Source organism: Zingiber officinale, chromosome 8A (genome assembly GCF_018446385.1).
Source record: "Zingiber officinale cultivar Zhangliang chromosome 8A, Zo_v1.1, whole genome shotgun sequence".
NCBI lineage: Eukaryota > Viridiplantae > Streptophyta > Magnoliopsida > Zingiberales > Zingiberaceae > Zingiber > Zingiber officinale.
This window is the reverse complement of record NC_056000.1, coordinates 61,738,102-61,755,007: the sequence shown is the minus strand read 5'-3', so window position 1 is coordinate 61,755,007 and position 16,906 is coordinate 61,738,102. Positions and strand designations below refer to the sequence as shown.

Below are 16,906 nucleotides of genomic sequence, written 5' to 3'. Positions count from 1 at the left end.
ATGACGAGCTTGGCTTAGTCTTGAGGCATAAGTAAATAAATAACAACTCAGCCATTTTGAGTCGTATACCTTTGCCAAAACATATAAGCAACCAACTAGTGCTAAAGCATTCATTGAATTTGTATGAAGAAGAATAAAAACATTCATTTGTAATTGCAACATTCAATAGTTCAACATTCATCTGTTGTTTGTAGCTGCTACACTTGCAACTGATGGAGATGATTAGATTAGAGAATTCATCCGCATTTGTAGTGCTCTTTGAGAGTCAATGACTCAGGGATTTTTCTGCATTTTTCAGTCATTGGACCTCTGCATTTAGTGCTTCATTGATGGCTACAAATATGACCGGGAGAGTGCCACAAATATTACACTAATGAAAAAGATAAAAATCGAAATAACGAAAGAAAATACCATCTCTTAATTTCGCCTGGTGTTCCATGCCTTCAAGACAAATCCTAAGTTCATTGTTCTGACATTTCAGTGCTGTTATTCCTCTCTGGTCAAAGAGTTCATAAGCCATGAAGTAATTACCATGACAATCAGCCAATATGAACTCATGCCTGCAATGAGTTCAATTGCTCAGATATTATAGATGCTTCAGTCTGCAAAGCTTGCACCTTGTTCTCCAATTCTGAGATGTACCTCAGCTTCTTCTCCTTCGATCGAGCTGCTGATTGCCTGTTCGCCAATATCCTGATGGAGATTCAGCAGCCGTTTGAGATTTTATGAAAATTGAGAAGAATCAAAAGTCGGAATTTTGGAGAAGGAAAAGCACCTCTTGACTCTCTTTGGATCTGTTTCTGCCATTTCTGCGAGCTTCTTGTACGCCAGAATCTTCTTCATCTCGGCGCTGTTGAACTCCGAGCTTGAGGTGTTGTTGGTCATGGCGTCCTAAAGCTTTCCTATGAGACTGTCCATGAAAAGGCTTCCGAAATGATTCGCGGTTGCGGCGCCGCTCTTGTTACCTTCTCTGATCCTCCTCTGAAGGATTAACCTGCCGCTGTCCAAATCGTCGGGCTTCTCCTCCGTTGCTGACGCGTTGAGCGCGTCAAAACAGTCCAAGTTCATGTAGGCGTTGAAGAGATCATCAGCGTAGTCGCCAATCCCCTCCGTGCTGCTCTCCGTTTAAGCCTCTGGTTTCACTTTCGCCGCCGCAAGGACTGGCGGGGAAGAAAAGAGGCAATGTGTCTTGCCCTGAGGCAGGCCATCCGAGGCGGCAGCGTCGGCAGTGCAAAGGCTGGAAGGGGCTGCGAGAGGGGTTGAGCGTGGAAGATGGCGGAGGCGGGAGATGCAGACGGAGAGGGCGGCGCAATGCCGGGTCTCACAAAGCTGATGGGCACAAATTGGTGAAAGAACGCCACGCTGGCAGTGGGTACGACCGAGGACGCCAGAGACGAGGTCGCCGACAAGTAGTCGAGCCGCTTCATCGTCGCGAAGGTAAATGGCAATCAGAATACGATAAACAAACAAACGGACATGGTATCGTCGTCGAGGCGTTCGACGCCGGAGTAGCACTTGCCGTGGCTTCTTCGGGACGCCGTGCGACGACAAGTTAACTTCTCTGGGACGACGCCTGAATTTAAGAGGTGTCATTTCATTCCGCGTCCAATTATCGAAGGGTGTTAGCCTCACGGTATTCTACCCACTGTTCTATCTAACCCTACACTTGCCTCCAAAGTAGGAGCCAATTGGGGCCCAGACGTGTATTATCGTGGGTGAGAATAAAGAACGCTCCTAGTCAATCAGAAAAATATCAAATTGGATGGAAAAATTTACATACAATCCCATTGATAAACAAATTTTTACATGCAATCCCCATTTATAAAAATTTTTATTTTCACTCTCCAGTTAAACATATTTACCTAATTGCTCAAGATATTTTTAGGTACAAAAAGTCAAAAAATCAGTATAAATCCTCTTAAATTCAGTATATTAAATTAGAATATAGTATATTTTCTATCAAATTGAGTACCATTCTTTTTTCACCTCAAAATATACTCAATTTTAATTTAATGTGCTGAATTTAATAGGAATTATACTCATTTTTAGACTATTGTACCAAAAAATATGAGGGTTAATTTTGATAGAAAATATACTAGATCCTAGTATAAAATACTATATTATAGTGTAAAGTGCTGAATTTAACAAGAATTATATTTATTTTTAGACTTTTATACCTAAAAATAAGAGGGATAATTTTGATAGAAAATATACTCGATTTTTAATATAAAGCACTGACTTTAAGAAGAATTATACTCGTTTTTGGACTTTTTGTACTCAATTTTAGACTTTTTGTACCTAAAAAATCTTAGGGCAATTTAGATATCAATATTTGCATGAGGGAGTTGAAACAAGTAATACTTTGCATGCAGGAGTGGAAACAAAGTTTTTTGGACATAGGGATTGCATGCAAAGTTAACATTGTGATTGAGAATTTTTCTGTAATTTACCGAAATTGGATAGAGTATTTTTAGATTTAGATTGGGTTCATATTGAAAAATTTTCAGATTAATTTTTTTTTATCTGATGGTAGAGGGTTCATCTGAATTTAGGTTTTAATATATTTTTAGAGTAAATTAAATTTTATTTTAAAAATTAATATATTTTTATATATATTAATATCAATGTTACTATAATAATGATAAAATATTAAGATAAAAGTAAATAATTATAATGAAAATATTAAAAAAAAAATTGAATTTATTTATTCGGGTCAGGTTTGAATTCATCAGGTTTAAGGGTTTCACATTGTATTCAAGTACATGTCAGGTTTAAGTTGAGATTTTTTTTAAAAAAAAAAATTGACATGATCCAACCAAATTAACACTCCGATTAATCGACCTATCCAATATTTATTTTACTTCTCCTTCTAGTTGATTCTTATATTAAATCTGTCAATCTATAATTTTATGATTGTTTAAAATTTCATGTGAAATTTAACTCAATTGAAAATGAAAATTACTATTTTTAATATATTTTATTAAATTAATATTTGAGAATATAAATATAATTAGAAGAATTATAAAAACACATAAGACATATAATTTAGGTTCTTCAAGTTCATGTTTAAAAAATTATTATTTTTAATACGACGGTGGGCTGACTAATATGTATTTCATATCATTTCATATATCATATTGAAAATAATAATTTTAAAATATAAATTAATTTTTTTTAATCTACTATACAGTAATAATCCATTTAGTTGGGTAAAAATAAAATTGAATACTTGATTTTACGTATATGATTTGAATATTTTAAAAATTTAACTATGTGGTTTATTAATTCGCCGATCATAATTTTTAAAATTAAAGGTGCATTTTTATATGTAACTTTTGCCGAATGTATTTTGTAATGATTTGATTGAATTGATTCCGTTTGATCGAAAAATTAAAAATACAAAGCACATAGAAAGAATATGCGGATGCACACAGTAAGAAAGTATTGATCATAGAAATCGATACTTGATGACGTGGATATTGAATGAGGGGTAGGGAAGCAATAAGGGGAAAGAAGGAGGGCAATTTGGGGAAATCACTGTAGCATCCTTTTAGGTTGGGGTGGATAGTGAATGGAAGCGGAGGTTCGTGGCTTCTGCTCGAGCGCCGCCAACAAGAGCATCTTTCCCTCGCCCTCTCTTGCTTCTCGCCGGCGCCGGCCGCCGGCCTCCGGTTTCCACTTCCTCTCCTCCACCTCCTTTCCTCTGGGCTTCTTCGTGCTTTGGATCCGCCGCTAGAAAAAAGAAGGAAGGTGGCATATTCTTCTTCCTCTCAGTAGGCTCGCCGGCACGATGTCAGCCTCCGGCCGTCCCCCTCTTCTTCTTCTTCCGGCCAATGCTTCCTCTCCTCTCCGTTTCTTTCTTCTTCCGCGAATAGACCACGTCTCAAGCTCAAAGGGGGGCTGCTGTGGGTGTGGTTCGCCGCCAGAAAGTCTACACAGAGGAGAAGCTACTTCGGCGGCCTCCGGTGCCGGCGACGTCTGATGCCGGCAGCTCCTTGCTCTTACGCTCGAGGCATCACACGAGCATGGCGGTCTCCAGAGCCATCCCTCTCGGCACGCCACTGCTGTCCTCTTCTCGTCATCACTGTTTGCATATCCGACGCCCATTCAGCCACCCTATCGACGTTGCTACAGCCGACTCCAGCCTCTATACTGTCGTTGTCGTCGCTTCCGGTGTCGATCCGATCATTGCTATGTGTCGGCCATCGAGCCACTATATCTCGTTCTTCGTATCGTTATTATGTGTCGGCCTTCGAGCCGCAATGGAGTATTGGTCTGTGTGCTAATGTTATATCCCGGTCTTTGTGTGATTTTATATCCTGATCTACGTACCGATTTCATGTTCCGGCCTGCGTGCCGAGCTCATATCCCGGCCTGCATGCCATTAGTACCTTCCGGTCTGCGTGCCGGTCTCATATCCCGGTCTGCGTATCGGTCTATTATCTCGGTCTGCGTGTCGGTCTGCGTGCCGGTGCCTTATCTCGGTCTGCATGCCGGTATTATATCTCGACTTGCAGCTCGTCTTCCCAGTCTGTACCTCGTTCAGTTTCCCGTTGTCAGATCCAGCTCTCCATCCTGATCGGGAGTCGTCTAGTCTTTCGGGTCCCGACAACTCGAGCCGCATCCCATCCGAGGGCGCTCCCCTGGGCCAGGATACATTTTCCGTACTCATCTCCTTATTTATTTCATTATTATATTATTAGTCGGTTACTAATATATTCGTTGGATCCGCCTCGAGTTTCGAGGTACCGGGGGCCGGGTTAACCCGGTCGCTGGCTGCAGGTAGCGTTGACCAAAGGACTTCCGAAAACTTAGTCAACACGAAAGTCATCTTAGCACACCCCCCTCCGGGACGTCGTGACTTCGTCAACATTTCATCCACCTCACCCGACGATCCGTCTGACGCAGCTTCCGGACCGGATCAATTTGGCGCCGTCTGTGGGAACACATGCACCTGTTCCGGAACGTGAAGATGGACGGCGTCGGGAGGTTCTTTGCCTTTATCATAATCCCGGAGGATCTCGACGCATATATTATCTTTTATCCTCACTCCACCGGTATTCGGGAGTCGAGGGATCGAGTGGAGCTTCAGCTGGCTGACAGGTTAATTTTTCCATTATGTTTTTTCTCTGACTCCACGGGTATTCGGGAGTTAAGGGACCGAGACAAACCCTTAGTCGGTTGGCACGACTTCCCGATCAGGTACGCTACAGGCTCTGTTCCTTTTTTACGATTATAGGAACTGATATAGCTCCCTGATAAGAGAGTAAAATCATAGTTTCTTGGTCGAGCGATCGAGTGGAGCTTCAGCTGGCTGACAGGTTAATTTTTCCATTATGTTTTTTCTCTGACTCCACGGGTATTCGGGAGTTAAGGGACCGAGACAAACCCTTAGTCGGTTGGCACGACTTCCCGATCAGGTATGCTACAGGCTCTGCTCCTTTTTTACGATTATAGGAACTGATATAGCTCCCTGATAAGAGAGTAAAATCATAGTTCCTTGGTCAAAGACTAGGGCCTTCGATTTTTGATCGGACACTAGGTGCCTAGCTCCCCGCACATACACTTGGGACACAGCTCCCCGCTCATGCACTAGGGACACAGCTCCCCGATCATTAACTCGCAGTACGACTTCCCGATCAGGATGTAAGGGTCTCGCTCTTTGATTACAGGCTAGGTGTGTTACTCTCCAATCAGGGACTAGGGGTCCAACTCCTTGATCAGGTGTATTATAGGCTCTGCACCCTTCGTCATGAGGCTCTGCATCCTCTTACTACTACCGTCTCTGCATTATAGGCTCTGTATTCTTTGCCAGGAGGCTCTGCATCCTCTTACTGCTACAGGCTCTGCACCCTTTACCATGAGGCTCTGCATCCTCTTATTGCTACAGGCTCTGTACCCTTCGCCAGGAGGCTCTGCACCCTTCGCCAGGAGGCTCTGCATCCTCTTACTACTATAGTCGCTTCCTTCTATTATTATTATATGCTCTGCATCCTTCACTTGTTGTGCTGCCTCTTACATCTACAGGTGTTGCTCCCTTCACCCACGGTGCTCTACTTCCTTCTATGGATATGAGCTCTGCTCCCTTATATTGGTTTCACGCTCTTTATCTTTTCCCCTCGCTCCACGGGTATTTGGGAGTTGAGAGACTGAGATAGATCCTCAGTCGTTGTGCTGCCTCTTACATCTACAGGTGTTGCTCCCTTCACCCACGGTGCTCTACTTCCTTCTATGGATATGAGCTCTGCTCCCTTATATTGGTTTCACGCTCTTTATCTTTTCCCCTCGCTCCACGGGTATTTGGGAGTTGAGAGACTGAGATAGATCCTCAGTCGGCTGACACCACTCCGCGATCAGGTATGATACGCGATCAGGTATGACAAAGGTTTTACTCTCTTATGTTGCTACAGGCTTCGCTTCTAGGGGCTTCAAGGCTTATCCTCCCCCGTTCGGGGTCGAGATATCGCCACTGGTCTCGGACCAGAGTATCACCACCAGTTTCGGATCGGAGTATCGCTAACGATCTCTCTATCGAGCCTTCAGACCAATTCCCGGTCGGGCTTACAGACCTATTCCCGGTCGGGCCTCCAGAACAATTCTCAGTCGGGCTTACAGACCTATTCCCGGTCGGGCTTTCAGACCAATTCCCGATCGGGCCTCCAGATCAACTCAGGGTCAGGCCTTCAGATTGCTTCTTTGTCAGGCATTCAGAATGTTTCTCGGTCAGACCTACAGATCAATCCTTGATCAGATCTCCAGAGCAGTTCTTGGCCAGACCTCCAAAGCAGTTCTGGGTCTTTAGATTAAGTCCTGGTCAGACCTTCAGATCAATTCTTGGCTAGGTCTCCAGATCAAGTACTGGTCAGGCTTCCAGATCACCTCTCGGTCGGGATTCCAGACTCTTGCCTCAGTGCAAGTTATAAGTGAGCTCTGCTCTCACGCCCAACGACTGAGCTGCTCAGTTAGCTGTCTCAGACTCTCGCCTCAGTGCGAGTTATAAGTGAACTCTGCTCTCACGCCCAACGACTGAGCTGCTCAGTCGGTTGTCCCAGACTCTCGCCTCAGTGCAAGTTATAAGTGAGCTCTGCTCTCACGCCCAACGATCGGTCGGTTGTCCTACACTCGGTGCGAGTTATAAGTGAGCTCGCTCTCACGCCCAACGATCGGTCGGTTGTCTCGCCCCCCAGTGCGAGTTATAAGTGAGCATGCTCTCACGCCCAACGACCGGCAGGTCGGTGTCCCAAATTCTCGCCTCAGTGCGAGTTATAAGTGAGCTATGCTCTCACGCTTCAGACTCTTGCCTTAGTGCTCGCTCGACCGAGTTATAAGTGAGCTCGCTCTCACGCCCAAGCTTCAGATCCTTGGGCTAAGCCATCTCGCCCAGCAGAGTTATAAGTGAGCATGCTCTCACGCCCAGCAACTGTCCCTCGAGACTCTCGCCTCAGCGCGAGTTATAAGTGAGCTATGCTCTCACGCCCAACGACTGAGCTGCTCAGTCGGTTGTCTCAGACTTTCGCCTCAGTGCGAGTTATAAGTGAGCTCTGCTGTCACGCCCAACGACTGAGCTGCTCAGTCGGTTGTCCCAGACTCTCGCCCAGTGCGAGTTATAAGTGAGCATGCTCTCACGCCCAACGACCGGCAGGTCGGTGTCCCAGACTCTCGCCTCAGTGCGAGTTATAAGTGAGCTCTGCTCTCACGCCCAACGACTGAGCTGCTCAGTCGGTTGTCCCAGACTCTCGCCTCAGTGCGAGTTATAAGTGAGCTCTGCTCTCACGCCCAACGACCGAGCTGCTCAGTCGGTTGTCCCAGACTCTCGCCCCAGTGCGAGTTATAAGTGAGCATGCTCTCACACCCAACGACCGGCAGGTCGGTGTCCCAGACTCTCGCCCCAGTGCGAGTTATAAGTGAGCTCTGCTCTCACGTCCAACGACCGAGCTGCTCGGTCGGTTGTCCCAGACTCTCGCCCCAGTGCGAGTTATAAGTGAGCATGCGCTCACGCCCAACGACCGGCAGGTCGATGTCCCAGACTCTCGCCCCCGTGCGAGTTATAAGTGAGCATGCTCTCACGCCTCCAGACTCTCGCCCTCGCCTCAGGGCGAGTTATAAGTAAGTATGCTCTCACGCCCAACGACCTCTCGGTCGGAGCTCATCACTCACTCGCAGCTCTGCATGACACTTGTCATACTCGCTTTACTCGCCGCTCTGCCCAGCACTCACCCCCCACGTTCCGCTCACTGCTGTTGCTCGGTCGGCATTCATCGCTTCACTCGCCGTTCTGCTCGGCACTCATCGTGCACGCTTCGCCGCTCTGCTCGGCACTCATCCTTAGCACTTCGCTTACCGCTATGGCTGGGTCAACACTCATCGCTTACTTGTCGCTCTGCTCGACATACTCGCCCCGCTCGCTGCTTTGTCCAACGCTCGCCATTCGTATTTCGCTCATCGCTGTTGCTTGGCTGTTTGCTCGATCACTCGTTGATACCACTGGGCTACTCGCTTTACGCCGATCGACCCATCGCTTAATGTTGTTTTCGGTTGCGCACTCGACATCACTCGACATCGCTCGCTTGGTCTTATTCTGACATATAGGCATTCTCTCGGTTTCTCGGTTAACACTTTTCGGTCACCTGGTCGTGATTTATTGTCGTCCGAGCACGCGCTCGACATCGCTCGCCCATCATCTTTCGACTCGCTTGACCTTTATGGCCTCTCAGTCGTCATTTTTCAGGTCGCACTCACTGCCTTGCTCGTCGGTCTGTCTCTCTATAGCCCGGTCGTGACTCGTTGTCGCTCGGTCGGCACTCGTTCGGTCATGATCATGACTTTGCTTGTCCGTCACGTTCTTTATCGCCAGGTCACGATTCACTATCGGTCGGTCGGCATTCGCTCGGGAGCTTGTTCGTATCGCTCAGCGGCTCGCTCATATCGCTCGGCTACTCGCTCGACATTCCCACAATCACCCGGTCTGCATTTGCTCAATCGCCTACACGGCCTCGTACGAGCGTCTTCGCGATATCACTCGGTCTCCCTCAGCATCTGATCGATCGTTTGCTTGACATGCGTTTCGAATTATTTCTCGTCGCTCATCCGATTCTGTTTGAGTCACATGCTTGACATTGCCACCGTTACTCATTCAACGTTATATGACAGACCTGCGATAGGACTCTGCCTTTAGTAGCAGTTCTGTTTTTTGTTCGGATGGGTCTAGTCAGTCGGACTTGCGCCTCCTTCGACTAGACTTGAAGGGGAGGCTTGTGACGTGGATATTGAATGAGGGGTAGGGAAGAAATAAGGGGAAAGAAGGATGGCAATTTGGGAAAATCACTGTAGCATCCTTTTAGGTTGGGGTGGATAGCGAATGGAAGCGGAGGTTCGTGGCTTCTACTCAAGCGTCGCCAACAAGAGCATCTCTCCCTCGCCCTCTCTTGCTTCTCGTCGGCGCCGGCCGCCGGCCGCCGGCCGCCGGCCTCCGATTTCCACTTCCTCTCCTCCACCTCCTTTCCTCTCGGCTTCTCCGTGCTTTGGGTCCGCCGCTAGAAAAAAGAAGGAAGGTGGCATATTCTTCTTCCTCTCAGTAGGCTCCCCGGCACGATGTCAGCCTCCGGCCATCCCCTCTTCTTCTTCTTCCGGCCAATGCTTCCTCTCCTCTCTGTTTCTTTCTTCTTCCGCAAATAGACCACGTCTCAAGCTCAAAGGGGGGTTGCTGTGGGTGTGGTTCGCCGCCAGAAAGACTACACAGAGGAGAAGCTACTTCGGCGGCCTCCGGTGCCGGCGACGTCTGATGACGGCAGCTCCTTGCTCTCGAGGCATCACAGCTCAGCATGGCAGGCGCGCTGGGCATCCGTCTCGACGCCCTCCGCGGTGTTCGCATATCCGACGCCCATTCAGCCACCCTATCGACGTTGCTACAGCCGACTCCAGCCTCTATACTGTCGTTGTCGTCGCTTCCGGTGTCGATCCGATCATTGCTATGTGTCGGCCATCGAGCCACTATATCTCGTTCTTCGTATCGTTATTATGTGTCGGCCTTCGAGCCGCAATGGAGTATTGGTCTGTGTGCTAATGTTGTATCCCGGCCTTTGTGTCATTTTATATCCCGGTATGTGTACCGATTTCATGTCCCGGCCTGCGTGCCGAGCCCATATCTCGACCTGCATGCCGTTAGTACCTCCCGGTCTGCGTGTCGGTCTCATATCCCGGTCTGCGTACCGGTCTCTTATCCCGGTCTACGTGTCGGTCTGTGTGCCGGTGCCTTATCTCGGTCTGCGTGCCGGTATTATATCTCGACTTGCAGCTCATCTTCCCAATCTATACCTCGTTCAACTTCCCGTTGTCAGATCCAGCTCTCCATCCGGATCGGGCGTCGTCTACTCTTCCGAGTCCCGACAACTCGAGTTGCGTCTCATCCGAGGGCGCCCCCTGGGCCAGGGTACGTTTTCCGTACTCATCTCCTTATTTATTTCATTATTATATTATTAGTCGGTTACTCATATATTCGTTGGATCCGCCTTGAGCTTCGAGGTACCAGGGGTCGGGTCAACCCGGTCGCTGGCTGCAGATAGCGTTGACCAAAGTACTTCCGAAGATTTAGTCAACACGGAAGCCATCTCAGCACACCCCCTTCTGGACGTCACGACTTCGTCAATATTTCATCCACCTCACCCGATGATCCGTCTGACGTAGCTTCCGGACCGGATCACTTGATACTTAAGTCGAACAAGCTCAGTCAAAATAAATGAAAGTGATCAGGATCAGCATAATAAAAATCAAGTCGATGGAGTTCTTCTACCAATGGTCGCCCTCCTCTCTCACTTCCTATATATTATTATTATTATCGTAGTGCTCAGAGCCGGAGATGGAACACACATTCCCATGATTTCATATCAATGGCGAATTGCCGATTGGAGAAGCGATCGGCGCCCTCCGGTTAAGATCGCAACTACAGCAACTGAGAGATTAGAAGGAAAAAAACAAAGCGGCAATTTTGAAGCAGAAAGTGGCGAAATCGCAATTGCCGGAGGATCACCGGAGACCCCGCCGGAGGATCACCGGAGCCATCGCCGGGGACACTTCGCCGCCGAAGACGCTGTCGTTACAGGAGGACGACACGTTGGAGTGGTAGTCGCCGGCGAACTGCCCCGCCGCGCTCTTGAAGCTCGGGCTCCGCAGGCTCTGTGAGTACGGGGCCGGAGCCGGGAAGGAAAGCCGCTTCTTAGCGGCGGACCCGGCCGATCCACGGTCGCGCTCCGGCGTCGCGTGCCGCTGCCGAGGCGCGCTCTGCGACCGCACCCGCGCCTTCGCCGACTCCGTCGCCGCCATGTAGTTCGGCACCGCCACTGCCCGGCGTTGCTGCCCAGGCGCGCCACCCTGGTAGTGCTGGTAATAGCTGGGCGTCTCCATTGTAACGTAGAAGCTCCGTTCCTCCCTGCCGCAGCGAGGACTGGCTGAGCGAACTTGCAAAGGCCGCGTCTTGGACGGCGACGGCGTGACCGGCGAGTGGTGGTGCGCGCGGTGGAGAGGCGAGCGAGGATGCTGCGGCACCGGCGGACACTTGCGGTGGTTGTTGGCCGGGGCGGAGCAGTAGGCAAAAGGGCGAGCTGTGTCGATCTCCAGCGTCTTGATAGGATCCCGTTTGTCGGTGGAGGTTCTCGCCGCCCTGCTACTGACTCTGTTATCAAAAGAGGATCTCGACGCGATCCACCGGTCCTTCCACGCCTCCCGCTCCTCCCCCACCGACTCCGCCTCGCCGTCCTTCTTCGCCTCGCCAGCGTTACGATCCGATCTCCACAGCTTTTTCAAGTGACATTTGATTATTGATATGTACATAGTACATGAATAAGAACAGAGACGAAGCAATCAGATCCCAGATCTGCTTACTTGATGAGAGAAGGCGTACGAGAGTTCCCGCTCTCGTTTCAGCGCCACCTCCTTCCGGAGTTGCAACATGGCCTCGATCTCCTCAACGGTTCTCGGCCGGTCGTCCCAATCGTCAGCGAAGCTGCTCCCTTCCCTCGACTGCGATGCTAAGAATTAGGGCAAAGCAAGGAATGTGATTCGGAGCAACAAGGGTTGGATCTAGGTTTTAACCATGGATCGCCTCTCGGCGAGGTCTTGAACCAATTTGGAGTCCCACAGAGAGGTGTCGCAGCTGAAGGAGGATTTGTTGCTACCGTGGGAGATGGCGGAGGCCGCCGCCGCCGACTCATGTGCGAGCCGCATTCGCTGGTCTCGGTCCCTGGCCTGAACCCTGACCAGAGCTTGCATGCATCGCAGGGTCATGTTCGCCTGCTTCCGGACGTTGTGCCCCCTCACCAACGCCTGCCGCTTCACCAGCCCCTTCAACGCCCGGAGCGCCCTCCTCGCCTTCGCCGGCGAATTTCAAATCCAAAAACCATTTCAGATGCAGGCGCACCAGGTGTTCGCTTTAATGCCCAAAAGAAGACGACGTGTTCGTACCAGATAACCTCGAAAAGCTGTTTGGATGAAGACGGCGGCGGCGGCGTAGCGCTCCTTGACGAAGCTGTCTGCCGACGGCCGGATGAGACGCACCACCTCCGCCGTCGCCACGGCCGCCTCCGCCGTCGCCGCCGAGGCCACAGCCAAAGCAATGGCGTGCCTCTGCTCCGCCGTCACCACCGCCGGAACCGCCGCCCTCGCTGACTGCTTCTCGTCCGCTGTCCTCGTCGACGACGACGGCTTCCGGAATAACCATCTCCGCTTCTCCCGCTTGTGCTACCGGAAGCATCAAGTCAAAGCCCAAGCAAGGCGGCATTTCTAGGAGAGAAGTCAAAAAACAAAAAAAAAAAAAAAAACCTTTTCTTCCTCCTCTTGCTCCGGCGCCTCATCTCTTTGCCTCGAGGCCTTCTTCTCCTCCTTGGACGGTGATCTAAACGCGCGCTTGACCGCCGTCAACCACGAGCCGCTCCCCTTCTTCCCCATTGGAGCGCATCCACAACAAAAAGCAGAGCACGTACAGCAAATCTGGAACAACAACACTCTGCCCTATCCACCCGTAGAACAAGAGTAGGCCAAAGAGTAGGCGCGCGAGAGAGAGGGAGAAGCAGAGGAGGAAGAAGTGTCTGACTTTTAGCTCGTCGATCGGGTCGGTGGACTCGATTAACGAAGCGAGACAGAGGTGTGTGTCTGCTACGGGGCCACAAAGTAACCATTGCCATTTGCCACTTGCCACGGTAATCCACGAGGAAGATGAACTAAATTATTATTATAATTTAATTAAATATGCCAGGAGGAAATTAAATACCCAAATACTATGAGTTTGACTGATATATTATAAGGACGCTCCACGCAACTAATGAGGTAATGGCGTGCCCTTTTTTGTAAAAAACATTAAATAAACATCTTATTATATTTTTTATTTTAAAAACACTCTAATTTTAGAGATGTCAAATGTAACGATCCGTGACCGGATAGGTTGGCCGTCGACAATCTGTAAAGTATTTAAAAATTTCTGAATTTGATTATTTCATACATAACTATTTCTGTTCTGAGTTTTTTTGCCCTTTTCAACTTGGGGCCAACTCGAGTCCACCCCTTCCCACTTGGACCCGTAGTCCATTTAAAATATATGGATAACATCTTAATTTAATCTGTTTAAATTATTTAAAATTGATAGTTCTATTTTTTTTTATTATAGCACCATCAATTACTATAATAAAATATAATATTTTATGAAGAATATTATAGGATTCTTTTATTAAAATGATTGAAATTATTTTAACTTAATTAAAATTATTTTTAATTTTTTATAATGATACTAAAATCATTAATATTGTATTAGCTGATATGTAGCTATTTAAGTAACTTCCATAACAGCTAATCCAGCTGATGTTACAAAAAAAAAAAAAAAAAAGTTAAAATAATTTTATTAGAGTTTAAATAATTTTGATATATTGATAAAGAATATTCTAAAAGAATAATATTTTATTATATAATAATATTAATAACAGTGAAATAGTAGATTGTAGTATAGAGAGAGAGAGGGGGGTCAATATCAAATTATAATAATTATCAATCGTAACTATTAGAGCATCTCCAATGCAGCTTTTTTAACAGGTTTGTAAAGTTGAAAAAGCTCAACAAAAAATCTCTAATGAGTGGAGACATAAGCTTTGAGGTTTTTATTTTAAGAGCAGGTTTGATATTTCAAATCTGCTTTTTTCTCTTGAAGATGAAGCCATTAATCATTGAAAAATTAATATTGCATGTTTGATTTTTTTAAAATCATTAAATATTTTATTTAGTAGTTAAATTATACACTTTTCTTTTGAAAATAAATATATTTGGTAAGTTAAAAAAATACAAATGACAATAATTAAATTAAAATTTATAAGTTAATTAAATATTAAATAAAAATTACAAATTAAATTAAATTAAAAATCATAAGTTTATTAATTTATTAATTAAAAATTACAAATAAATTAATTTAAAGATGAGAATTAAATAAAATATTAAGTAAAAATTATATAGAGATATTAAATGAAAAAATAAAAATAAAGATGTATGATTTGTAATGTAGGACCCACAAATTAAGTAACTTACGCTGATGATGAGAATCTTCGATGCAGATTTTGTGAAAGATTTGTAAAATTGAAAAATCTAATTAAAAAGAGATTTTATGATTGTGTAAGTGAAGTTTGGGATTTTTAATTTAAAAATATATTTGAGTTTTTAAATCTATTTTTTTCTCTTGAAAGTGATTATTTTTAAATAATTAAAAATAAATTATTTGGTGTAATATTTAATTATAATATTTTATTTCATAAATAGTTAATAATAATTAAAATGATTTTTTTTCTTTTAAAAATAACTATATTTGAGATAAGTTAAAAATATAGAAATGATTATAATTAAACTAAAATCATAAATTTATTAACTAAAAATTATAAATAAATAAAATCAAAATAATAAATTAATTAAAATATTAAATGAAAAATATATAGATATATTAAATAAAAAATTAATAAATAACAATATATGATTTATAATATAGGACACACAAAAAATTATATGAAAACTTTTTCATTGTGGAGATATAGTAGATGTTTATGTTTGTGATGTGACATAATGTGACATATTGAAAATTATAAAAAAGTTCACTGAAAGGTTTAATCATTAGAGATATTTTAAAAACTTTTTATACTTGTGATGTGATATTGATGTTGTATATTGGAAACTACAACAAAATTTATTGAAAGATTTAATCATTGGAGATGCTCTTAGTATTATTTATATCAATCTTTTATTAGTATTATATTATAACAACTAGGGATGTAACCGATACAATTGAAATAAAATAATTAATTCTTTAATGTTATAACAGCTACGTGGCTTTAATGACAGTATTGAAAATAAAAATATTCCTAAGATATTATTATTATTTTTAATTGATACTAAAGTATGAAGTATCCCATTTAGGTCGATTAATTTTGACGATTATTTGTTCGATTTTATAAAATATTTATAATGAGACAACTCATCAATACGGTCTTCTTACATCAATCCTCTATTAAAATAATATATTATTAATTCGCTTAGAATTTTATTTCTAGATGTCTACAAAATTAAGCTGGGCATCATTATTCTGGAACTTAAAATATTAATTTTTACCTTCCGTACAAACATGGCTTGATTGCAGTGAAGAAGACGATTGAGGAATCCATGGAGCATGGCGTCGGTAGGTGATGCCAATGACGAGGGAGGCGTGCGATCAGGCGCGAAAAAAAAAAAAGAGTTAGTGTACGTACGAAAGGGAAAGAGCAGATGGATGAACCTTTACGCTTGTGCCAGAGCGAGGCCAGCGAAGAAGAGAGAAGAGCTGAGCTGCTGAGGCGAGGTCACAAGCAACGAAGCAGGTGGTGAATTGATGAATTTAATGATCAACTCAAGTAAACGGAAGGTTGAAGCAGACAACTCTAGTTAAGCGGACCGATCGTCCCAATTCGATATTCGATATTACGTGATTGAACATGTAACATACCAAGTTTGCAAAATTTCACTTTGCCCCTTTATTTTTTTGGCTTTTCCATTCGAACCCCATTAAGTAGCAGTTAGTTACCACGAGAAGTCAAAATATTGGCCAACGACTTGCGAATTATGATCATCTTCTGGTTTGACTTTCTTCCTCTTGTCGGGCCACGGACAAGGCCCGATATATCGTGCAAAGCTGCTGGTAAATTTTAATCTTTTATTTTTCATGATTGTCTATAATAATATATTTAAAATAGTAGTCGATATTAATTAGTCTAATTAATCTCCATTATATTTATATGCAGCTTGTCCTTGAATACCAATTGTTAAAAAAAACGTTTCCGATAATTAAATGCCCACAAATTTATGATTAAGCAATTAAATAGCACTGGATTAGTAAACCACGTCTCGTGTAATACAATTATTTTCATTAAAATTAAATACGACAAATGAAATTTGTTCAGTAAACGTCTTCCTTAATTATGAGCAATAATTAATGAAACAATTACACAATTACGCAAATGTCGCATGCGGGTGAGGAGTCGTTCGTTGATGACGAAGCGTCTGACGTGGCGCTATGACTTTTGTTTATCCAAAATGACACGCGTGCGTTCCTTTCGTTTGACGGACCTGTCGACTCACGATCCCTTTCACTATTATTTATTTATTTATTTATTAATTATTGATTATTATTATTATTGGCGGGGTGCAAAAATATAATTAACATAAATTATGGGGTTACGTAACTGCATCTGGATCGGACGGTGACGCTGCTCGAGCAGCCGAGCTACGGCCGATCTCGAGCGTCGAGAGGAGTGAGGTAGAAATAAAGCGAAAGCGAGAAAAAAAAAGCAAAAGCTGCTCTTTTCCTCTTCCTTCAAATCCCGATCCATTGAATCGGCTCCCCTCTCCTTGATTC

The 16,906-nt window shown here is 44.7% G+C and overlaps 2 protein-coding genes and 1 long non-coding RNA gene across 3 annotated transcripts; 1 reads left to right on the top strand and 2 right to left on the bottom strand.

The window, feature by feature from the left end:
- Window positions 1-200: 200 nt before the first annotated feature.
- Window positions 201-907, bottom strand: LOC122009267 (bZIP transcription factor 29-like). The gene is made up of 2 exons (XM_042565367.1): window positions 776-907; window positions 201-693 (listed from the first exon to the last, which is right to left on the bottom strand). The coding sequence occupies exons 1-2, from the start codon at window positions 883-885 to the stop codon at window positions 555-557; spliced, it is 249 nt and encodes an 82-aa protein (XP_042421301.1). The 5' UTR covers window positions 886-907; the 3' UTR covers window positions 201-554.
- A 3,798-nt stretch (window positions 908-4,705) lies between these two features.
- Window positions 4,706-15,973, top strand: LOC122009269. Its single transcript, XR_006119514.1, has 3 exons — window positions 4,706-5,202; window positions 5,279-5,420; window positions 15,656-15,973. It is a non-coding gene; the product is annotated as an uncharacterized LOC122009269 (long non-coding RNA).
- Window positions 10,857-15,750, bottom strand: LOC122009253 (protein IQ-DOMAIN 18-like). The gene is made up of 6 exons (XM_042565345.1): window positions 15,628-15,750; window positions 12,814-13,211; window positions 12,457-12,732; window positions 12,088-12,363; window positions 11,878-12,015; window positions 10,857-11,790 (listed from the first exon to the last, which is right to left on the bottom strand). Exons 2-6 carry the CDS (start codon window positions 12,937-12,939, stop codon window positions 11,023-11,025), a joined length of 1,584 nt encoding a protein of 527 aa, XP_042421279.1. The 5' UTR covers window positions 12,940-13,211; window positions 15,628-15,750; the 3' UTR covers window positions 10,857-11,022.
- Window positions 15,974-16,906: the final 933 nt, after the last annotated feature.

Coding starts and splice junctions, on each gene's coding strand:
- LOC122009267 (XM_042565367.1), bottom strand. CDS start 885: ATGACCAACAACACCTCAAGCTCGGAGTTCAACAGCGCCGAGATGAAG. Junction 694..775: donor GATCCAAAGAGAGTCAAGAG/GTGCTTTTCCTT, acceptor AATCTCCATCAG/GATATTGGCGAACAGGCAAT.
- LOC122009253 (XM_042565345.1), bottom strand. CDS start 12,939: ATGGGGAAGAAGGGGAGCGGCTCGTGGTTGACGGCGGTCAAGCGCGCG. Junction 12,733..12,813: donor AGCAAGAGGAGGAAGAAAAG/GTTTTTTTTTTT, acceptor TGCTTCCGGTAG/CACAAGCGGGAGAAGCGGAG. Junction 11,791..11,877: donor CGTACGCCTTCTCTCATCAA/GTAAGCAGATCT, acceptor CACTTGAAAAAG/CTGTGGAGATCGGATCGTAA.